The following is a 24,816-nucleotide window of genomic DNA, read 5'->3' as shown; positions in this document are numbered from 1 at the left end:
ACTGGCAAGATATTCACTGCTTTTTACTAGTATCAATGTTTGGTTTGGATTGTCTGCCTTGAATCTGCTTCTGAAATCTTGTCAAACCCAGCCCCTCTTGTTACACCATTCTTAATACTAGACCAGCTGGCTTGTGCTTCCTGGTATATATTCTTTTAAAAACCTCATTTTTAAACTCACTCAGACAGATTATATTGTCCCCCTTTGTTGCCACATAAAATGCACAGGTGAACAACCAAAAAAAGGTTCAATGTAGGGTGGCATGTGAAATGTACTGGCATGAAGGAACACCCTTTTCTAGCTGGGTTGGTCATATGATTGGTATTTGGCAGAGAGTCATAGCATGACTCAGTGAAATCTTTTCAACAGTGAAGCTGCTCATATAGTAAACATTCCCAAGCACTAGACTGTAGAGTTTTATTTCACTCAAGTAAAATCCCTTTATATTAAATTATAACATGGAGACATTCTCTACATTAAATTAATGGGTGCAGCTCTTCAAGTTCTCTCCATCTGTTCTACCCTTTAATTACAAAACCAAAAAAGCACAATTCACAATCCCATGATAAAAAAGGAAAGTAGAAGGGATTTGGATGCACAGGGGCTACCAACCTCTGCTACATACATGGTCTCACTTCAGGATAAGCTGTATTTTGCTGGTAGCACCCCTACTTTAAAAATATGTATTAGTAGTTTCAGGTGGGTACATTCAGTCACTCCCTCAACCAGAAATCTTATTGTCCAGTGCTGTGGTTCTGACATCTCACACAGAGCTACTTTTCAGATTAAGTGAAATTACCTTTGTGTCTGCAAGGCGTTGAACACTGCAGAATCTCCTGAGATAAGTGAAAAGCCGTGTTACACATAGGCTCTGTCAGTATCATTTTTAGAGAGGCTACCCTTTCTACAAGGAATGTTTATATGTGTATATATACTTCTTCTGGATTATACGTATAAAACATTAACATTTAAACAGATTAACAAAATGCAAATATTTGCATTCAGTAACACTGCTCAGAAGCTTTTTCAAAGATGTAATAACGAATTTGTTTTCCTAACATGACTTTTCTCTTTAAGATACCTTATACTTTGAAGAGAGAGTATTTCAGCTTAGAAAATCTGCTCATATAACTAGCAAAATTAATAGTAGGGGTAACACTTCACAGAAGAGAAAGTGGGAGTTGAAATGGCCTTGAAGATCTTTAAACAGATACAAGAGACATCCTCTTCTGTCTCCTGATCTGTTCACCAGCCCATGGTGCCTCCTGCTATACTGGTTTCATAGTACAGAGTGAGAACAAGAGCTATTTTCTTTAACACAGAAGTGCAATAAATAGTCCCATAAAACCAGAAGAACTTGTTTTGGAAGAAGTCAGCCCTATATCAAGGCTACTGTAATGTACACACCTTTATTGTGGAAATTCTTTTACTTGGTATATTAATTACACATTGAGTTTCTTGGTAGATTTTGGTACATTTCCTGACTGTCTTCAGTTGGACACTGTCAAAAAATAGAGCTGTAGGAGCTATGCCAGTGAAGATTTTCTGCCTACTAGAAGAAAAAACATGAATGATTTTCTGCTGTAATAGATAGGATTTGTTACAGGAATGTAACTATAATCAGGACAGAGAGGGGCATTTATGAAAAGTTACATTGAGGGACTTATAGGAACAGCTCCATCACAAGAATGGTCAATTTAACTGCCCTGCTGTTGAGAATAACTTGTACTGCATCTGATGTCTGGAAGGTGATGTTTCTGGAATAAATGTTCTTCTGAGGAGGGTCAGATGGATTTTTTGAAGATAATTTTTGATAGTAAATTTGAATAAAAATTAAACTTGCTGGGTAGTGCCCCACAGCATGAGCCCAGTGATTCTGTGCTGGGGAGCCTCCCTTGTGAAGCTGCAAACTCCCTCTCATTCTGCACTGATTGCCTCTCACTCATTCAGTCCTGATATAGATGCATTCAATGTTGAACTGAACAATTATAATTGCTCAAGTTAATGACAGTTTCCTGAAACCAGTTCTTCTCTCTAATAATACATCTGATGACATTATTTAACTATGGAGTAATTGTTCATCCAGTGAAAACAACAGTCATAACTTCATTGATCAGTTCGTAATCTGAGGAGGAAAACCACACTGGTTAAGTGTGCAAGTTAACATTATGCATATGCTAGATATGGACACCTGAGAGTAAATCTCTGTGTGCCCCAGCAGCAGGGTTAGTGCTGCTTCCTGCCTTCGAGCACAGTGAGACTGAGCTCTGCATACCCTCAGTGCCAGGGAGGGACTCATGGATACTCAGCTCAAACTGAGTGTGCACTTGGGCAGCCTAGTGCAAACCCAGCTTTTAACCTGCAAACTTTTAGGATTGGTTGTTTTGGGCATCCAACAGCCAGGTGTATCACCTGCATGACCAACCTGCAGTTCAATATGTGGTGATGGAGCTAACATGGAATGTTCCTTTGCCAGTGAAAGAGCTCAGCAGTGGTAACTGATGCTATAATACATCACTAAGGATGCCAGGTGCCCCCTCAGTAAGTTCCCAGTGCCAGCTGAAATGCCAAGAATTTTGGCACTATCATTTACCAGTGAGATTAATGTTGCCATTATTAGTCAAATTTATAACAGTGTATTTTTTATTTTCTATTATATTTATCTAATACAGAACTCCAGAGAGAAAAAACAGTTTAAAATTATATTTTCAGAGCTTATGGGGTATTGGATCATTTGGCTGATCCAATTCAGTAAAGCTGAAAAGGGGGAAGAAAGGAAGTTATAGACAGGAAAAAGGGATAGAGGAGAACAATAATCAGGAAGAATAAATGCTAGCTTTGATGTGGAAAGGATGTTGATCAAGGAGGGAGGTCACAGCATGCAATGAAATAGAAGATGAAAAAATAAAATTTATTGTTCAAATAGAATCAATCAGGTTTTGTTGTTACTGTGATCACATGGAGAGCAGGGGAGCTTGTTACAGCTGAAGGAAGGTATCTAATATTTGCAGGATTGATCACTACCTCTTCCCAACATTTTTCATCCTTCCCAAGTCACATGCGTTTGATAGATATGGTAAGGAAAGGAGACACAGCTCATGGCTGGAGGGATAAATGGTCTCAGCTACTAAAAATGGAGACAGTACTTTCTACATGAACACAGTGTTGCTAATGATACTAATGAGAAAGCTCAGGTTTATCAAGTGCATTTCTATCCACCTGGAGTTATTCTCTTTCTAAGTAATTTACCATTTTGCATGTTTATCTGTTTGCTATTATTACACTTACAAATATTTGGACTGTCATTGAGTTGGAATTACCAGCAGTTTCTGCTTAGGCAATTTGCCTAAGGATGCTCGTGACTGACAATGCAGGACTCTGTCATTCCAAAGCACAGGCAGTCTACACATTTTGATATTAATTAATATCTTTGTTTTGATTAATATTAAAATGGCCCATAAAAAAAAAGAAGAGACAGTTCTATCCAGATTCTGGATAACTCAGCTACAGTATTGCCAATAATTTCAGGTTGCTACAGCATGTTCTTCCACTCCACACTTAAAATAAACTTTTTGGTGAGAACACTGTTATGTAAGGCTGCAAACGACATTTGGAACAATAAGAATTATCCAACTTGCCACCTATTTTTAATACCTAAGATGGAAGGCACTGAAATTCTGAATGAGAATATTCAAAGAGCAAAGTACAGGAGTGAACCCACCTATTACAATTAGATCTGATTCAGTATTAGGTTAAAAATAAGGTCAGGTTCTTATTTGTAACTAGCTATTACTAACAATCCAATTGTTAACCACACTGAAGCAAAATCAGGATCTAAGTGTGCCTGTGCAGGGAACTTCTCCTTTGTCCTTTAGCACATACACAAAGAGATTTCAGAAGAAAATTTCTCTCCCCAGGCTGTCTCTTCAGAGGAAGCATTTAATCAGCAGCCAGCACTGCTTGGAACTGGGCTTGAGAGCTGATGCTGAGCTGGAGGCCAAGGCAGCAGTTTAGCGAAGCCATCCTTAGCAGGTTGTGTGGACCTGTTTTGTCAGACAAGACACCTGTGATATCTCCAAACCAACATGGATATCATATTAACATGCACTAGCAGTCATGGGTACTCCCCAGGTGAGTTCATGTTCCTTCACTACAAGGCAGAGGCAGTGCTATGAAAGAACACACATTCACTGTGTAGGAAAGTGAGGGAGCAATAACTCAAGTTTTCTTGCTGCAATTCTTTTTTGCAGCCTTTCTGTAGCTTAACTGCTTGGCCCAGCTCAAGGTCATTATGACAGTAACTGTAATGTAATATTAACTGATGAGTAAATACCAGGGAAAAAAGGAAAAAAGAAGCAACAGCTATAATATGCAGAGAATCTCCTTCAGTCACCCCAATAAACAGGTACAGAATGGCTCCAACAGTCAGGTGTTGCCTGGCTGAAGTGCAACAATCTCCAGAACCAGACAAGAGGTGCAGAATAAAGGTAAGAATGGTCAAAGTGCAGTGAACTACTTTGCAAGGGCACAGTCAAAGAGTAGAAATGTTATGATAATCCTAAACAAAATGTCACTGGAATTTATAGACATTTAATAGGCTAGCAGTCTCATTCTAAGGATAACTATCCTCATTATGGCCCTGAAGGCTCCCCAGCTACATTAGCCAGCTGCCTTCTTTTGGATTAATTACTACATTTTGGCATAATTCTGTGGACCAAGATGAGGAGAGAAAATACATCCTGCGAGGTTATAGCCATAATTTGGATGTTGCATTGTGTTTGAGATTTCACAGAAATTAGTTGTTCAGCCCCTTTTTAATATGTTGCACCTTAAAAAAACCCCATGTCTTACAAGTCCTACATTTTTCATATTCCTAAAGCCAGCCATCTGAAAGGCAGAAGCAGTGGTTTCTCCACTGGGTATTGGCATAAAAAGCAAAGATATATATCTATCCCATATCTAACACAGGAAACATTATGTAGGACTTGTCCATACAAGGCATGTGGGATGTGCCAGGTTTGTGCCACTTACAAAAAACGCACTTGGGATCACATTATCTCCATGACAACTGCATGTACGTATTAATAATTTGTTGTGCACTTAAACATAGGTTATGGAAAGGACTGAATAATAGGGTTTTTTCCAAAGAAAGCATTTGTAACACAAGCTGAGCTGATCAGAGCGTTAGACCAGCAATCAGCAAGCCTAAAGCCTCGCAGCATGAGCTTAGCAGGACATTTCACAGATGCTTATGTTATCTGTTTAAAAGGGAAGAATTTAAGGATGGGCACAAGTATCTATTGAACTGGGGTCTCTACTCTCGACTCTCAGTGCTTCTGTCATGTTTGGAAAGTGAGTTGATTTCAGCATCTGTTTCCTGGTCGGGCTGAAATCATGTATTTGTCCATCTGGCGATAAAGTGACAGTATTTGTCCTGGAAGAGGTGGTGCTTGTCAAGTATTCTAGAGATTAAAACTGGTAGATGATAGGTAGGAGGAACGTGGCCCTGTGCTCAGGTGCACAAGGGTGTACCCACTGCCCCAGTGCTCCTACCCAGCCAGGCTGGACACAGAGCTCCCACACTCACAGGGAGAGAGCAGGACATAAAATATTTGTAAAATATTAAGCCCCCAACATTCGAGAATCAGCACTCTATTCCTAGCTTTTAAAAGACTCTTGACTATGAAATATCTGTAACCATAGTGATTTGAAAATGTGATTTTCATGGTTACTCTGTAATTTCTTCTTTCAGTAAGACACTGCACTTCCTGCTTTATCTACAACATGAGGGTGAATGATGAACTAGCAGATTTCAGTAAAATCTTTTGTGGTATACAAGGTGATTAATAATGAGATTCTATCTTTTACAGAAGCCATTCCATTGAAGTGAGTGGGACACTCTTGATAGTGGTATTGCTGATGTCACTGATTTTGTAATGTATTATCTGGACTCTGAAATTAGTCAAATACACAGAAACACTATTTGTTTGTGATGATGTAACAAATGTCTGATGTAAAAGTGTTCTGTTTTTCTTTCGGTCTTTTGCAATGGTTCTACTTAAGATGACAGGCTTATCTGATTTAATGGGACTATTAAGACACAAAACATATATTTAATCCAGTAGTGGCCAGTATCTGAATATGCAAGAGACTACATGATGTGTACTTCTGAATTTATTTGATCAGAAGTCCCTTTTCTCATAGAGGCAGTTGACTTCCACTCTAATGTACCAGTGTCTATACTCTTTGCTTGCAGAAATACATGTATTAATCAAAGTTGGCAGCCCTACATCTAAAGGTAGCAGCTCGTTGTTACACTACTGTATAAATTGTACAGTATAGTTTTATATTGTATTGCATAGCCCTTTAATTCTGCATTTAGTATTAAAAAACCATAGCAACAGACATTTTGGACATGCATTGATGGATAATTTAGAATCACTAAAATATTCAGAAAGAGTCAAGTGTGAAGAAACCAATTTACGTGTTCCTTACTCTACAATGCTAAGTTGACAATACATTGTGTAGTTGGACGGTGTGATATAAATCTACATAAATCTGCATTTAAACACTGATGTCTCATAGTACAATGGAAATGTTGGTGTTACTGATAAGATGATTGCAGTTGCAAACACCCTGGTCCATGAGTTTCAGATTAATTTCAGACTAGTACAGATTTAGTTGGCACTATAGGCTAACCTGAATAACCTACAGCTGGATGTGTGTAAACACAAGTGCAGTCAGCCTGACCAGTTCACCTCTCTCCAGAATGCCACACATGTGACACAGGTCCCTGACTCAGGTGTCTGCACAGCAGTGTGGCCTCCGTACCCCTGACTCACCGGGGCAGCCTCACCCAGACAGCTCCTTAGGTATAAACCACACACATGCCTGGCATATATTCACATTCTAAATACCATTTATTACTGCCATCTCACAGGTTACAGTTTAATCTTACTGTGTATCTGAAGCCCTGACATACACCCAATTTATGCAACACAGCACGTATCCTTTCATTATTACATTCTCCTTTGAAGGCTCAGATAAATATCTAAGAAAAGCAACTGTGATTCTCTAAACTATTGACTGTCATTCTCAAGTCAGACAGAGGAAGGAGATCTGATTTCTGATTCACATATAGACAATTCAAAAGAGTATGAGGATAAGATATAGAGCTAATGCTTGGAATGGAGATGAAACCAAAGCTTTCCCCTTCTCTGTGAGCGTACAGATGAATGAATCCTGAATTTCCTCTGCAGAGTCCTGAATTCTCCTGTAGTGAGTGGCACAGCTTTCAGCAGCAAGCAGGGAGTGCTGAATCACTGACCCCTTCCCAAGTGGAGTTTGTCTAAAAACGAGCTGTGACTGAGCCTTTTCAAACAAATGTTCCTTTCTTTACCACTGTGCTCCTGGGGACCAGCAGTGGGCTTGGGAACCATCACAAGTGCTCTGAAGACAGCAGTGGTTGTTAATCTGTGAGGTGCCCAGCCTGATCCACACTAGCAGAAAGAAACTGTTAACTTGGCTTGTTTGCCTACAAAACTGCAACTGAAATCCTGCCATGTTTTATCTGGTAGGTGTGAGGAAAGCACAGTTTGTGTAGATGGCGTGCAGTGTGATCCTCAAACATGTAACTATGCCAGAAAGTCAACAGTTATTAAAGAAAATGAACTTAAGTTTGGCAAATTACACAAGAGTTGATGTTAATGTTTCATATTCTTTGCATATATTTGCTCAAGACTATTTTGGGAAGATGTGCTACAGAGTGAATTCTTGAAACCTGTCACTTCTCAATGAATGGTACTTTTCCTTCTACAACTTTAAGCACAAAATTAAGGTCATCTGAAGATGTGAACCTGTGTAAGAACAGCAAAATTATTTTGGAAGATAAACGAAACCCAAGTCAGGCAATTCGAACCGACTTGTCTAGCAGGAGAGTATGACATCAAGAAACTGAGACTGACCCATGAAAGCAAACATTCCTTACTCCTTGCTCACTATGGAATCCTTAATTTCCTTCAATAGTAGGCAAAGAAGTTAACAAGTCAGACTCCGTATTAGGCAAGTGATGACCAAGACAATAAATACAAATTAACTAGGAAAAGTCATTGTGCCCTCTTGAAATTAATAAATCAATATTTTATCAACATTTTGACCCATTTAAGTGAAAAAATATTAAACTGATCATTTCATGCCTTTTGTAAGTTATTTAGGGGAAATCTTCCTCTATACTTTAAGATGCAGACTGCAATAAATACATAATTCATTAGAAATTGGTTCTGCATATTTCCTACATTCTTTTTTATTGCAACTTACCAGTGTCTTACTGACATATTTTCCCTGAGGTAGCAAGTGTGTGAGTATAGTAAGGTAGCTGAGGTCACCACTAGTTTCCTGAAAAAATACCACCTTCCTGAAAGTTTCCTGAAAGGTCCACCACTAATTTCCTTTACTGAACACTTACACTGCACTTCATGCATTACTTCTGTCTAAAAAGGTCATAATAAACTCTGGACTTCCACGAACTCATTCAGTATGTATTGTTTTAAAGAAATCCAGCACAGCCTTTTTTACCTAAGCACTACCTGGTGGTACAATTAAGATAGTAGTTAATGCTCATGATTTAGAACTGAAAAGTTTTATTTCAAAGTACCCAACAGCAGCAAGCAACCCCCACTTCCCTCTTCTCTGAGAGACACGGGAACCGGACTCAGCATCACAGAATTGTTCGGGATGGGATGGAGCTCTGGAGATCTCTAGTCCGACCCATCGGCCAGGGCCGGGCCACCTGGAGCAGATGACACCGGGACGTGCCGAGGGGGGTTTTGAAAGCCGCCAGAGAGGAAAACTCCACGCCCTCCCTAGGCAGCCCGTTCCAGTGCTTTGCTACCCACAATGTAAAGTTCTTTCTCGTGTGGAGGTGGAACTTTTTGTGTTTTAGTTTACGGCAAGTGCTCCTCGTCCTGTCACTGCAAAGACCCCAGCACCAGCCTCTTGGCACCCGCCTCGGGGATACCGATATGCATTAACTGCAGGGAGAACCACAAACACTGCGGAGCCGCACTAAGCCCTCGCAAACATCGTCTCCCGACCCTGCAGCAGGTGCTTAACAGGCGAGGACCCTGCCCCCGAGCCTGTGCCCGGCGAGGAGCCGGCGCACAGAAGCCGGGCACAGGAGGGGCCGGCACCGCCATGCCGGCCACCCCTCACGGCAGTGCTCGGGTTCCCGCCTCACGGCTGCGAGCGGGCGGGGCTGCGCCGCGCCCCTCAAACGGACCCCGGCACGGGGAGAGCGCCAGCCCCCAGGGGCTCAGGAGCAGACCCGGGAAGGAGGACCGGGATAAAGCACAACCATCCCTCGCTCCCGGGGCGGACAGGCGCGCTCGCTGCCCTCACCCGCCCCCTCCCCTCAGAGCGCACTCGCGGCCCCGCCCGGGCGCCGCGCACGCGCCCTCGGCTCCCGCGGCGTCCCCCTCCCCGCGGTGGGGCCGGGGTGGTGACGTCAGCAGCGGCGGCCATTACACGGTGCGGAGCGAGGAGCGGCAGCGCTGCCGCAGCCGGAGTGCCCCGGGCCGCCCTCTCCCCGTGCCCGCCCGCCTGTCCGCCCGCCCTGACGCGTCGCGGCCGCCGCCGCTGTGGGGAGCGCGGATCGCAGGGGCCCGCGGGGCGGTGCGGCAGCAGCAGCCGGTGAGGAGGAGGAGGACGGGGAGAGCGGGATGGAGGAGAAGGTCTTCACCAAGGAGCTCGACCAGTGGGTGGAGCAGCTCAACGAGTGCAAGCAGCTGTCCGAGGGGCAGGTGAAGAGCCTCTGCGAGAAGGTGAGGAGCGAGGGGCTGCGGGAGGCGGCGGGGCCGGGCAGGGCGCTGCGGGCGGGGGTGGCGCCGCTCGGCCGGGCGGGCGCGGGGCCTCGGGCGGGCCGGGGGGCTTGGCGCGGCCCGGCGGGGGGAGCGAGCCGGGAGCCGGGGGCCGGGCGAGCCGCGGCCCCTCGGCTGTGCTGGAGCCTCGGCTCCGCCTCCCGCCTGCTCAGCGCCTCCTAAAATGGCGCCGCGGCCGCGATGGATCCTCGGGAGAGACCCCCGAGAGACCCCCCCCGGTTAAAATGTTAAATCAGTCCCCCAAAGCGTGAGTTATTATAATGAAAAGAAAAGCTTATGGTAGGCGCTTGGAAATCACACGCGGTAAAGAGCTGCTGCTTTGATTTATTTCGTGTATTTTTCATGATATGAATAAACGCAGACACGGTTATAACTAATTGAAGGATAAATTAGTTTTGGGGCTTTGGTTTCTCTCAGTAAGGTTCTGGGTTTCACGAAATTCGTAGAATAAACATTCGAGATCCTACATAACTCCATATTTTTATGGTGTTGGTTTGAGACGTGGATATTACAGGGCAATGTGTTGATTGAGACATTCATAGCTTAGAAAGGTTGTAAAGCCAACCTAGGACGGATTGCGTTTTAGAAATTCAGGAAAATTTTGTTCTGGTGGCATCCAGAGGCATTTTCCAGTTGAATTCTAATTCTGGATGTAACCTCATAGCTGAGGGTTAGTGGTGGTGGTGTGTTTTTTTTGGTTTTTTTTTTTTTTTTTAAATTACTGATTGTTTTAGGTATTTCTTGACTGAAAGATGAAATATTTGTGAATTTTTTTGGAACTGGATATTAAGGAATACATGAAGTTATGGATGTACTGGCTTCTAAAGAAGCCTATGTACTTGCCCCAGAAAGTACCTAGAATATTTTAAAATCAGAATTGTGTTTTCAAATACTACATCAGGTTTTTTTGGAAGTTTTTTTTTTTTTTGAGAGGACTGTCTATGAACTTAATAAAGAACTTGCAGTGATTTTGGCCAGACTGGCTCTTGCTCCAGTACAGATTTTAGTTCACTTGTGTTCCAGCAACTCAACACTGTTTCCATTTGATGCAGGCTGTGTATTTTAAAGGCTGTTGCAAGCAAGTGGCAATGTCACCGCCTGGCTATTTCCATGTGCCTCTCCAATGACGGCGGTCCAGCTTCTTCCTTGTAGTGCTTTATGTGAGAGGCAGGTATTTCACTTGCCATCGTTTGTGAACTGATGGGTGCTGAGTCCTGAATCCCACCGGAGTGGGTGCATATGGCCCCATTTTGTGGGGCTGTATGGTAATTTGAAGGACCATGAGGGATGTATAATGTACACAAAGCTTTCTGTGTATTGGGGGTTTTGGTTCAGTGAGAAGCAGGCATACCACTAGAAGTTCCTTACAGAATATACAGTCCCAGTCATCAGTGTTGCACAAGATGACATTCTCATTTTTTCCCAGTGAAGAATAGAAATGAGCTGTATTTATGATCAAATGTGTAATGCTCATTACCAAGATAATGGTAAAGGAAAAAAGAAAAGAAAACTTTGTGTCTGACTACCATGTGTTGAGATGAGAGACCATGAGAATGTGGAAGAGAACTCCCAATCACTCCCAATTATTTAGCAGCAGCCTTCATGTTGGCTGGGTTGGCTCTTGGGGGAGCTCTGGGTGGGGTGACAGTTCTCTCTGTGTGCTGGGTGTATGGTCAGCACTGTGCAGAGTTCAGCCACAGGGCTGCTGATATTAGGGAAAGTTGATTTGTTGCTGATAACTACAGGTGGATTTACTTGGACTTTCTGCTAAGAGTAGTTAAGTTTCTTCATGTTTGCTGATGGAAGGAAGTGGAAATAGGCCCTTCAACTCTGAGTTTCCCATCCTCTCGTCTCCGCTGTGTTCATGGAAGTGGGTTGAGAGCTCAGCTCTGCACCTTTGTGCTGAGGGACAGCACTTGCTTTAATGTGTTTCCATGTTCCCAGCACTGACTTTCATCAGCCTCACTGGGTTGTTCTTTGTTTGAACTGTTGAAGTAGTTTTGTGGATGTAATCACATCATGATTAGCTTAAGGACATGGTCAAATGCAGCTATTGTTCCAAAGGACAGATAAAGACCCTACTAGGTATAAACTGTTGTTCTTCATCATACTGAGCTGCAACTAGGGCTAGTCAAAATAAACAATTTTTAAAAATTAAGGGCTTTTCCTGATAACACTGTTTGATTGGATGATCTCCCTGACGAGTATTTCTTGATCTGCTGGGGCTTCATGTGTGCAGACTGGTGCCTGTCTAATAAGAATGAGCCTAAGGGCTCTCTTGTATTTCACTATTGATACCTGAAGAACTCAGCAATTTTTTATGAACATGATAATTGTGTGGCTCTTTGTGCATCCCAGTTACTTTCTAAGTGTGTCCTTCACTGAGCCTCGTTACCTGGGTGATGGTGGTGGTGGGAACTGGGCAGAAACATCTTCGAAGTCTAGAAGTAATTTGTAACCATGAATAATACATTATACTTTCACAAATGATTTGAAATAATCAACCTCTGAGTGGCAGTTAAATTATTCTAGGCTTGGTACATGCTGTGTGTTTAATGCTCTATCAGTTGAATGACCGATTGTGTGTGCTTTGCTTCAGTATTTGAGAAGTGCAGGTTCTAAAGAAGTGGTCAGAATATATCCAGTCCAGTTACTGGTACGTGTGAGCAGTGTTTGTCCTGTTAGTGCTGAATTGTTTATTGGCAGAGGTGAAAGGAAGTCCTTTATTGCCAGGTGAGAGTTTTTCCACTGGCCATTTTGAATGGAAGGATGCTGGTTTAGTTTCTTTCCCATACATTGTGACAGTGGAGGGAAATGTTCTTGTCTCCTCTGTGTATAGATGCCCTTTATCACAGGAACTGGGGGTGTGGCACATTGCTCAGGAAGGTGGGATGACAGTCTAAAATTGCACAAAGGAATGAGGTGAATTTTTGGATAGAGTTTGCTTTGGTTATTGCAGAAAGTATCTAGTGCAGGTGCAGGCAGAGGTATCAGAGCCACTCCCTCAAAAACACTACTCCATAATTTAGTGAGTTTGTGTGTGGCATCTACAGTTTCTGGAGACAAGGAAGACTATTTGGTCTTATATACTGTATAAAGCATTTCAGGTTTCTTGAATTGCTAGTGAAATACCTTTGAATAGATAGTGCTGCTAGCCAAAATATTTTAAACTAAGTGAAGGGCTGATGCTGGTAGAGGCATTCAAGAAACCTTGATTCAAGGTTTGACTCTTGCAGTTTTTGATCTGTAACAATGATGTTGGTTACATTTGCTTTTTGATTTGTCACCATTGCTAATTTTTGTAGTGTAAATGTGTTTCTGGGTCTGTTCTGTACGGTTCTCTGGTATGTACCTTGTTCATGGCATATTTTTCTAATTTTTTTCCTGTTGTAGAATTTTCGTTTTAACATCTGATCTTCCAAGTTGGATGTTCTGTAACCAAAGGTTACCCACTGCAGCTGTGTGAGTTACGCTAACTCATTTAGCTTATGTTGAGTGACTTAATTCTGAGAGGACGTTTCTGATGAAGCTTTCTTTTGGGTCAAAAAATGCCTGTGCGAAGTTCAGTTCCTGTAATACATCAGACTTACATGTTCTGTGGATCTCACTCCTGTGTTTTAAGCTGAGCTGTCTGTCCAGCCTCTTTTTCAGACAGAGGTATATGTCCCCTTCCTACATTCCGTTCTGTTCAGGAATTCCCTTTCTTGGCTGATTGTTTTGGCCAGAAGTGGATGTTTTAAACTGTTTCCAGCTGCATTTGCAAGGGCTTTTCCATTAGCTAGCTTTTGCATTCCCATACCCATCATGTATAACTAACTATTCTTCAGACTAAGATGATAGTAAAAATTAATGTTCCTGTCTGAGCTTGCTGTAAATCAGCCAAGAAACCTGCCCCAACAGAATTCCCAGGTGGTGATAGTATGGTGTGCTCTGTGTGGTGGGCTGTGCATTGGGCAGGTTCTGTGTTCCCTGCCCCTGGCACAGGAGGAATGTGCAGCGTTGCAGTTCTGCCGTGCCAGTGCACTGGATTCTGTAGCAAGGGAATGCTGCTGCCGATGGCGGGAGGGCCCCTCAGCAGCTGTTCCAGGGGCTCTGGGAGACCAGAGGGTGGTTCAGGGCTCCTTTGCTGCTTTGTTGAACGTACCTAGGGATCAAGTCATTAACGGGGCCATGTAGTTACATCTTCTGTCTCCGAAGAGTTACAAGTGTAGTGTGCAAAACCTTTTGTAACGTTTAAATGACTGTGTTTTAGATTATTCTTGAACACTTTAAAAAAAAAAAAAAAGTTTGATGCCCAGTGTTCTGATTTGTTGTGGGGTTTTGTTTCCTGGTGGTTTGTTTTTTTTGTTTGTTTCATTTTGTTTGTTTTCTGTTATTGTTGACAATGAAAAATGGAAATCGTCTCTTTCGCAGAAGGCATTTGAAGAGTCAACCTTGCCAGCCTTCTCACCTTGTCTGGATTCACATACAAGGTCTTGATGTGCATATAAAAATTTAGTCTCGAATGTGCCAGTGATAGTACCATCAGCAGCTTTTTGGGTTTGTTTTTTTTCAATTCTGGTGAATTCTGTAAAAATTGAGTTGTGCTAACAGTGAGTTAGTTGTGATCAAGTAGGAGTGAAAGATACTTGTGTTGTTCTGGGCATAGTTTAAGCTAACAGTAGGAAGCACTCCTAAGTCAGAGCAAGTTCCCACTTGAGTTCTGCCAGTTTGAGGCTGAAGACATGGACAAGGCTGCAGGACTGATGTCCCCTTCCAAATCTACCTGTGCTGAGGCTGTTGCCTCCTCAGATGTTATGACAGTGCTGCTCTCTGATCGCTTCCGAGCCATTTCCAGTTACTCACCTGGGTTGCCTTGCCCAGCACAAAACCCAAACCTGTCTGGCTGTGTCTGGCCTCATGCAGAGATCTGTTGTGAGGGGAATCACTGGAGGAGGGATTGAGTTTTCACTCTTGCTTAGGGACCCTTAAACACTACCCTGTATTCAGTAATGCTGTTAAATTATTTTCTTTCAGGTAGTGTATTTTACACTGGAAAAAGTTTATTCCTAACTAAAGAGCGAATACTAGAGCTCAGTTACTCAGTAGGTCTCCAGTATTTCTGCTGAATATTTTGAACATGCCTTCCATTACAGGTGTTTCTGGTTTGCTGGTTGGTTCCAAACTCCTTCTTGAGGTTTGATATGCTGTCCTCCAGCTGATGTCCTGACCCGTAGCATGGCTGTGCCAATCTGTGTTGGAATTACTGGAACAAAAGGGTTGAGAACTTTCTGAGTTCATTACATGAAGCTGGACTTGTTGATATCAAGCACAACTAGTTTGGGAATAGGTTTAGCCTATTTCTTTTTTTAAAAAACTTGAATGATTCAAAATGTATACAGCTTGTTCTACAGGGAGGACTGAAAAACATTCCTGTAAGTGGTCGGCTTCCTGCATTGCTGTCACTGCTGTGTTCCTTGGAGCTCCCATGAGGCAAGGAAGGCATAAGGGTTCCTGAGTTATTTGACTTATGTTTTTTCAAAGAAGTTTTTCCTAGATTATTTTTCTTCGATTTAAAGATACCAAGATCTTTTTTATGAATGAAAATAACGGCACTGAGTTCTTTCAGAAGACCCTCTTCCTATCCTCACTGCTCTTGTCAACTACGGATTGATTAACAGCCTTTCCTCTTCCAGATTTACCTTTGAGGGCAAGAATGCTACTGAACTTTTCAGATGGAAATGTTGAGGGGGCTATCAGGGTTTTGAATGGTGTCAGTCCTTTTGTAATACAAAGGAAGGGAGGGTTATTTGGCAGAAGTTTACTGCTTGCATGCTTTCTTGTAGGCCTTCTAGAATTTACAGGCAATAAAGGAAAGTGGTTGTGTTATTTTAATCTTACAGCAGTCCTGGCATTGGGGTTGCTCTTCTGGTTCGTGAGTATCTTCTATTTAAACTGGTCTCTCTTCTCACTGAACAGAAGAGATTAGAAATGAAGGTGTAGGTGCTAGTCACAAATCCAGAGAGAAAGCAGGTGCATCAACTTCTGTCCTGGCAAAAGAGTATTTTGCTGCTTAGTATTTCTATGTGGATGGAAATCCTGGTTTTACTTTGGAATACTAAATAATTAAATGTCAGTGGGGAGCTTTGTATTTTAATTTTGTTCCTGCTTACACATTCACACTGAACTCCTTAGTGGATTGCGAAGTTCAGCATAAATCAGTTTCCCATTTGTGTCATGTGTAATCTGGCTGCCATGCCTCCTTCACAGAAAGGTGTTATTGGAGGCTTCATTTATCTAGTTTTGTTTAAAATGTCAGTGAATTAAAACACCTTTTGCTTTAAAAAATAAGCCCATCTTTTGTCTGAACCTGCTCTCTTTCCTCCCCTGGTGAGGAGTGGGGAAATCTTTAAATTGAAAAGCATTGACTCTGCAGAAGAATTGCTCACTGTAATGGATGGCTTTGCTTGGAACTGGAACCTTTTCCAGGTCATGATGTTGGAACAGCTGAACCCAGTATTCATCCCAATTAGCTGATCATTGTGCCTTTAGTCACATCCTGTGCACCTTGGTGACAGGAAATTATGGGTGTGGTTCAAGTCTTCAATCTCATCAAAATATCTTTCTGGTAACTACAAATAACTATTTCTTGGTTACAGTGGATGCTTCTCATGACACACTTTACTAGACAGCATGGTGGGCTGCAGGTGTGAATTCTGGTCTGCCAAGAATGACATGTTACCATCTGCAACCATGACTTTGGGGCTGTGTTGTCTAATCAAAATAATGGTTGTATTTTCTTAACAGAGTTAGTAGTGGTAATCTTTTGATGACTGGTTCATAGTGCTGCTTCAAGCATTTATTTACAATTCTACACAGATACAGTGATGTGTACTCTTTGGTTTGGGTCTTGTTATTTTCTTTTACAGAGTTTCTCCTGGTAGATAATTGGGCTGACTTGTCAGAGCTCATGCTAGAATGTAGGGACCTAAGAAGGTGTCAGAGTAATTAAGAAATATCTGGTACATTCTGGAAACACAGAGGAATTTGGGCACAGATTAATTCAGAGGGTTTTGTAGAAATGGACCACTGGAAATTACTTCTGTGAGACAAGGCTGATGATGTACACTTGTTCATGAGGGAAGTGAATTAGATGGATTATGGCTTTTATGGCACTCGACTCTGAGCCCTAATTTGTGGCATATAGGATAAAAAGATTTGGAGGGAGCAGGGGAAATAAGAGATACATCTGCATGCGTACAACCCATGCATCTCATTAAATTAACTGAGGATCTGAAAATCATATGGTAGTGACTTTAATTGTCATCTTTTTCAAAATTCTTATCTATGGCATTTCATACACTTGGATTTTGTACTGTCTTAAAACAGTGAAGCTGATCTTTGTGTTTTAAGACCAGCACCTTGCAGAGATGTGCTTTGTAAACAGAGCCACCAAAGCAGCTTGGTACTGTTCAGCTGGGCCTTTAGATGATGTGCAGCAGGCCAGGAGTGGTTTAATTCTCAAGTACTAGGTTGAGTTTTTATGCAGTGCTACTCTTTTTATAGTAAAGTGAAAATTGGTTGTTTTCTTGCGTGTTTAAGCCAATATTGGTTTTATTCTTGTTAAGTTTTGGGATTGTACAAGTTTTCACTTTACAGAGAAATGACTGAGTTAGCCAGTATCAAGTCAGAATGAATTCCAGTTACTATGACTAAGCTGAAATGTATTTGATACTTATTGCTTATTGTTCGAACTTTGAGATTGTTCTGAGTAAAATATGTGACTTCCTACCTCAGCTGTAGTGTTTATGACAGCATTGCACTCGGTTCTTATACTCTACTTCTGTAACTGTCTCACAGCTGTGTTTTTTGTCTTTGACTTAATTGTTAATTGGCTGTAAAATTAGCATTTATCAACTTGAAGTAACGTGTTCTTTGCAGTCTTATTCTGTATGTGTTTGCACTTTATTTTGAAATCTGAGAGTGTAGTGCTGGAAAAATTATTAAACTGATTCAGAGGCAGGGTTTTACAACTGTAATATGGTAGGTTGTTGATAGCAAGTTTTTGCTTAAGTATCCTGCACCACAGAAGTTTTGACTTGTGGTGGTATTGTACTTGTGAAAAAGATTTAATTAAGTGTTGGAGGGGTAGGGAAGTTCAGGGCTGTCTTAATAGTAGGAATTGTTGAGAACTGAAAAAAGGCAGAGATACAAAAGAATTGGCAGGTGCTTGAGAAAATCTGTTTATGAATTTTATCATTGTTTGTCCTGATGATAGGCAGTGATGTTACAAAATGTTGATGTCAAAATACTGCATTGTTGCACTATGATCCTTTGTGGCAATAGGTCCTGGGGTGTTTGAAGTTCAGGGGGTGATGTGTGTGTGTCTTTCCTAGTTCTCCTTTGTCAGATGGTTGGATCAAGGAGTTTTCTGCCTTCTGCTGAAGGGTGCTGAAGAGCTCTGCTGCTTCTTCTCCCTGAGGAAGTGTAGGAGAGCTGTTGATGGGAAGTCCGTTTGTTGGAGAGGAGGATGGGTAGCTTTAGGGAGTTGTGTGATGTGGTGAGTGAGCAGCACCTTCAAGAATCAGGAGTTGCTGTGTCTGATCCAGTACAAGGTCAGGGGCACAGATACTGCAGGAGTAGTATTAGTGATCACAGATTGCCATTGTGAAATTGTAGTATTAAATATACTGTTGTCTTACCAACTTGTGTTTGTATTGTGTTATGGTATATTAAAATTCTTTTTTTTTTTTTTTTTTACTTTTTTAGAGGAATTTGTTTATTATGAAAGTTGGGATATAGTATTGGGATATAGTAGACTGCTTGTTGCAAGCCTGTCTTGCTTTCAGGATGTTATTTTTTCTACCTTCAGCTTTGCTGAAGCTCTTTTATAGAGCTGAGTGTTTAAGTACTTGAGTATGTGCCACTTCTAATGCTGTGGGACAGAAGACTGTAAATGAACTAAACAGTTCATAACACAGTGTTGCATGAAACTGCTTTTAAAACATGGAAATGTTGGAATCCCTGCACCAGCTTTCCTCCACTGCAGGATTTAAACAGAGGTTGCTGTTTTGCAAATTGACCTGGAACAGTCTTTTCCCATCAGAGTAGCTGTCTGGCTTCCCTGTGTTTGGTCATGTGCATATCTGAGTGATTTAATATTTCAGAAACTGAGGAAGCAACACTCAGTTCCTGAGAACTCTGCCATTCTCAGCACAAACGCTGCATACCTTTGATGAAAAATGAATGCTGCATTCTTTGTGCAGTGCTTCAAGTGTGTTAAGAAAATCCAGTGGTAGAAACATTCTCATTAAAGAGTGGGTTTTTTATATTGAAGTGCTGTGAGCATCTGTGATGTTCTCTGTCTAAAGGAGAATTAAGCTGGCTAATGCTTCTGAATGTAAGAGAGTATTAGAAGAGGCTAAGGCTGTTAAAACACCTTCAAAACATCCGGTGAGTGTCACTGCATTAAAATTAACTCAAGTCAGGCTATCTTAAAATACATCTGCACTTTAAGCATTGACCACAAGCCAGGAATGACCTATCTTTAGTACTGGGCACAGTGCAAGTGGAAACTGTCATATGAGACTGACTTTTGATGTAAATACGTCTGCAGAGTGACACCTAAAGCTTTGTGTTGTGCAGGGTGCTTAGCCATGCTGTATTTTTGCATTTCTTTGTAGTGAAACATTGAATTTCATGAGTTTCCATCATTTAAACTCAGGTGTTGCTTCTTTTTGAAGTGGTGACCATGGTGGTCAGCCAGGATGATGTGTGGGACAGTGACACCACTTTTGGGTGGGAGTGTCAGCCACTTTCTTGTAGACAACTTGGGTTATAGACTAGAATATAATTTTTATGTATTTTCTTGTAATTGATTTAATGAGGTAAAAAAGGGATCCTTTTTGAATAGGAGCATTGATGCTTGAAAAAGAGGGAAGTGTTAGTAGATGGTAACTAGTAAACTTGTTACTATTTATATTTCTAATACCTTCTTGATTTAGCAAATCATTGTGGCATGTGTCTGGTGACTGTTCTGAGAACAAACTGTAACCACTGTCTTGCATTATTTCAGAATTGCCTTTCTGGTGCTATATTTAGCCTGTGCTTCTTCATACAAATTACCTTTGTCTGCAGCTTTTATATACACAATTTTTTGGGGAAAAATGGTGGTTACAAGCATCTTAGCCAGCTTTGGTTTATGAAGATACAGCTTGATGTTATTAGTCTGTGTTTAATCACAAAACTTGTTGAGAGAACTTGCACAGGTAATGGCCTGCTCTGTAATTGCTGGTACCTGTGGATGTTCTCATTCTGCTTCATGCAGGACCCCCTGCCTTTGCAGGTGGGTGAAGATGTTTGTACAGGTGAGTGCCAAGGTATTGGTAGTGTTTTGGCTGTGTCTGAGTTCGGGCTTTTGAAAGTAAGATGTTGGCAGGATTTTTAGATTCCATTTTTCAAAATACTTAAAAGCTTTTAAAGTTCCAGTAGTGATGTTCATTGTTCTGTGCTTCACAGAACCATTTTTCTACAAAGTCTGAAGTTTTGCTTCAAATACTGTCCTCAAGAAGGAAAAGCAGCCATGCAAGTACTAATTACTAATACAAGGTTTCATAAAGTGAAATGCTGTTTTAAGGGCATTTAAGTAAAGATAAACTTCTCGCTCAAGTGCTTCAGGGAAGGAAGGGACGAGAGCTCCTAAAGAGAGCAGGTAGCAGAGTTGGAAGTGGTAGAGCATGCTCTGAATAAAACAGCTCTTCATAGACAAACTCACAATTTATGTGCTTTTTTGCTTTACAGGCTAAAGAAATTTTGACAAAAGAATCCAACGTACAAGAAGTGCGATGTCCAGTCACAGTCTGTGGAGATGTCCATGGACAATTTCACGACCTCATGGAACTTTTCAGAATTGGAGGCAAATCACCAGACACAAACTATTTGTTTATGGGGGACTATGTTGACAGAGGATATTATTCAGTCGAAACAGTCACATTGCTTGTAGCTCTTAAGGTAACTTTTCTTCTCAGCTTTACAGTTTTGTATAAAAGATATCATTACTATCCTGACTACACTTAATATCTATTATGTTTTTCACTGCATTGGTATTAAAGCGACTGAAACTGACTTCTTGGCTTTCTTAGTTTTCTAAGTCACTTCTTAAAAAAAATATAAAAATGTTCAGGTGCAAGCCTGAGCTTCATCTAAAATGAGTGTTTATTTTTTACTTGCCTAAGTAGCAATCTTTAAGAATTTGCTTGGGGAGATCAGCTTAATGCACAGGTGTAGTGAAGTCCCCTAGTAATAATAAATATAACTTGTAATTAATCTCAAAAGTAATTGGCAGTTGAAAATTGGAATAAATGAGTCCTTTTTTCCCTAAAGGTTATTATATAATCTTCAGAATGGTTTATTGGTGTATGGCAGGGATTGAGGAGTGCAAATTCTGTTCTGGGGAAGAGTTGCTCACTGATGTGCTAAAATAAACTCTTCTGTTTAGGTCCGTTACCGTGAACGCATCACAATTCTTCGAGGGAACCATGAAAGCAGGCAAATCACACAAGTTTATGGCTTCTATGATGAATGTTTAAGGAAATACGGAAATGCAAATGTTTGGAAATACTTTACAGACCTTTTTGATTACCTGCCTCTAACTGCCTTGGTGGATGGCCAGGTATGTTGACATTTGACAAAGCTGAATGTTTTTTATTGTAAAGGGAGTTCTTAACATTGCATTCTGTTAGTTCTCATCTTTATTCTAAACTGTTCTGACTGCACTGGTTAATGCAAGTAAACTTCATGTTTCTTAACTCTTGCAGATTTTTTGTCTACATGGTGGCCTCTCTCCATCTATAGATACACTGGATCACATCAGAGCACTTGATCGCTTGCAGGAAGTTCCCCATGAGGTACTGAAAAATGTTTTCTAAGCCAATGAGATTGATGATTCACCATGTATTGGGGGTTAAGCTTGCAGGCTGAAAATTAAATTCAAATCAACTTAGCAATATTAAAGGGCCTGTTGTCTTTGTTCTGGATTTTTTAAAGGAAAAATGATGGGCATGTCCTTGCTTAAAGAAAGAAACATATTAAGTCTCAAAGAGTTGTGCAGGGGTGGTGCAAGTGCAAGCATTTTTGGTTTTGTTTGCTTTTGGTTCTTTGTACTTCACCTCTGAAACATCCTCTCCATCTCTTACAGGGTCCAATGTGTGACTTGCTATGGTCAGATCCAGATGATCGCGGTGGCTGGGGAATTTCTCCTCGAGGTGCAGGTTACACGTTTGGACAGGATATTTCAGAAACCTTTAACCATGCTAATGGCCTTACGTTGGTTTCAAGAGCTCATCAGTTGGTAATGGAGGTGAGCAGGACATCCTGTGTGTTCAAACTTTGGGTTGTGTCCTTGATCCATTTATTCCATGCTTTGTGTGTCAGAGATGTGCATATGCTACTGTGACCGGTGATGATCCAGCTAGGAGTATTCCAGAAAGTTGACCTTGGCAGTATTCACGTGCTGCTGAAGGAATGTGACAGTGGAGTAACCTTTTTTTGGCCTTGTTTTCCTGAAAATTTACAGCAATATCTCAAGCCAGGCTTTGGTACTAGATGTGGTATTGCATTTCTGTGTAGATAAAAAGGTTTTTAAATATGTGTCTCTTGGGAAAAAAGGTGTAATTTTTCTCTTTAGCTTGGATGCGTGACTTTGTTCTTGGTCTCTAGTGGTTGCTAGCAGTTCAGGTTTTTAAATGTATGTCTGGACTCTGGTTTTGGTGATCATAGTTGAAGGTTCAGAGTGGATTGTGTACTTCAGAATTGCTGTTTTAACTATTTAATGCTAATCTAATGGAGAAATCCTGCTAGGTGTTTTTTTTTTTAATATCTAGCTCATATTTGCTAGTAGGAAGCAGCCTATGAAGGCCAAAATTCCTTTTTACCCTTTTTCTCTCCAGAAGAGAAAAAAGATACAGCCTTAAGCTTATTTAAAGTAACCCTACAAATGCCACTTAGGGCTGTGCACATTAAAAGGTTGCTTTGTAGTCAGGTGGTTACATGGGGTGCATTAACTTGGTTGTCTGAATTATTTTTTCCTTCCTCTCCAGGGGTACAACTGGTGCCATGATCGGAATGTAGTAACAATTTTCAGTGCTCCAAACTATTGTTACCGTTGTGGCAACCAGGCTGCAATTATGGAACTTGATGACACTCTAAAATACTCCTTGTAAGTATATTTAAAAATGAGAATTATGTTGCCTGTGATTTGAGGATCCCATTTAATTATGTTAAAGTATGGGGGTTTTTCCCCTCTCTAAGCTTTTGGGAGGTGGAGTGATTGTGGAATTGTTGGGTCAGTCACATTTAAAGTCTTGGAGTCAAGCTTCTGGAACAGTTGCTGTTGAGATCTTCTCTGTGAGATTAAAGTGAGACTACTCAATCTTGTTTTGTATAACTATCTGGATTTTAATGACTTACTGCGTATGGATGTGATTTGAGAGCAGGAGTAGTCTGTGACATCTAAGGTAATGCCTTCTTGTCAGTCTTGGGCAGGAGACTTTTGGAACCTTTGAATTCTTCAGGTGTTGGGTGTCAGGTCTTTAAATGAGATTTCTAACTACTGCAGCAGCAACTTCACTAGTAAATGAGGGAGAAGCGCTGTGCATACTGCCCTCTTTGATAATAACTGGAGACTTTTAACTTTCTGATAGATACAAATGTTCAACCACTTTGAGTCTTAAAGCTAAAATTAATGGTAAGAGGAGTTTAAAATGTGATGGTTAAAAGTACATACTAACAGGAGTGGAAGAGCTAGAACACTTGTCCTAGAAAACTTGGTTGATAAAACTTGCAGAGACTCACTTGTGTTAAACCATTGCTCTGTAACTCATGGCTAGAGCATACCTGAGTGAAGGCTGAGCTCTCACTGCTGTCTGTGCTCTCAGTTTGCAGTTTGACCCGGCACCGCGCAGAGGTGAACCGCATGTTACTCGTCGCACCCCAGACTACTTCCTGTAAAGAGATTTTAGACCTGTACAGTATTGCCATGAACCATATGTTGACCTAAAGAAAATGGGAAGAGCAACAGTAACTCCAAAGTGTCAGAAAATATTTAACATTCAAACTTTGTTTTCACATGGACCAAAAGACGTGCCATATTCAATACAAAGCCTCTTGTCATCAACAACTGTGACCACTTTAGAATGAACCAGTTCATTGCATGCTGAAGCAACATTGTTGGTCAAGAAACCAGTTTCTGGCATAGCGCTATTTGTAGTTACTTTTGCTTTCTCTGAGAGACTGCAAATAATAAGATGTAGACATTAACACCTCGTGAATACATTTAACTTTCCATTTAGCTATAGCTTTATTCAGCATGACTGTAGATAAGGGTAGCAGCAAACAATCATTGAAGCTTAAAGAACATTTTTAAAATAAGTACCAAGGCCTCATATTTGTTCTGAAACTGTTTGTTTGTTTTATTTTCAGGGAATACTGTTTAATTTAATTGTATTGATTTTTTTTTTTGTCTGCACTCAGTTCCCTTTTCCACTCTGCCCTACCATATTGTCCCTTGTAATTGTCCAAGGATAGTGAATTACTTTGAACAGAACTGTTTTTTTCTGTAAAACAATGTTACTGCAGGACAGAGCTGCAGTGTTTTTCATAATAAACTTGTGAACTAAGTATGGAAAAATGTCAAAATTCTAATTGCATCTCAGGTCAACTGTGGTTTAATAAACTAACATGTAGCTGAATGGGTTTTATAAACTTGCATAGAAATTTCCACCTTATAAATAACTAAAACTGAGGTGATTTGGAGTGTGCTGGAAAACTCTGACCTTCTGAATCCTGTCCCAGGAAGGTGCCTGGGTCTGTGTCTCACTTGCTGGTTATTCACATGTTGCTCTTTCCCTCTTGGTGCTCTACTGAAATACTCAGAAATGGAAGAATATAAGTTCACTTAACTGAT

At 41.1% G+C, this 24,816-nt stretch overlaps 1 protein-coding gene across 1 annotated transcript; it reads left to right on the top strand.

Annotated features, from left to right (window-relative positions):
* The first annotated feature begins 9,495 nt into the window (after nt 1-9,495).
* On the top strand, nt 9,496-24,540 carry PPP2CA (protein phosphatase 2 catalytic subunit alpha). The gene is made up of 7 exons (XM_030957207.1): nt 9,496-9,818; nt 20,655-20,864; nt 21,352-21,525; nt 21,671-21,760; nt 22,051-22,212; nt 22,952-23,070; nt 23,789-24,540. Exons 1-7 carry the CDS (start codon nt 9,717-9,719, stop codon nt 23,859-23,861), a joined length of 930 nt encoding a protein of 309 aa, XP_030813067.1. The 5' UTR covers nt 9,496-9,716; the 3' UTR covers nt 23,862-24,540.
* Nucleotides 24,541-24,816: the final 276 nt, after the last annotated feature.

Source organism: Camarhynchus parvulus, chromosome 13 (assembly GCF_901933205.1).
Source record: "Camarhynchus parvulus chromosome 13, STF_HiC, whole genome shotgun sequence".
In the NCBI taxonomy this organism is placed as follows: Eukaryota; Metazoa; Chordata; class Aves; order Passeriformes; family Thraupidae; genus Camarhynchus; species Camarhynchus parvulus.
This window is presented reverse-complemented; position numbering and strand designations above follow the sequence as displayed.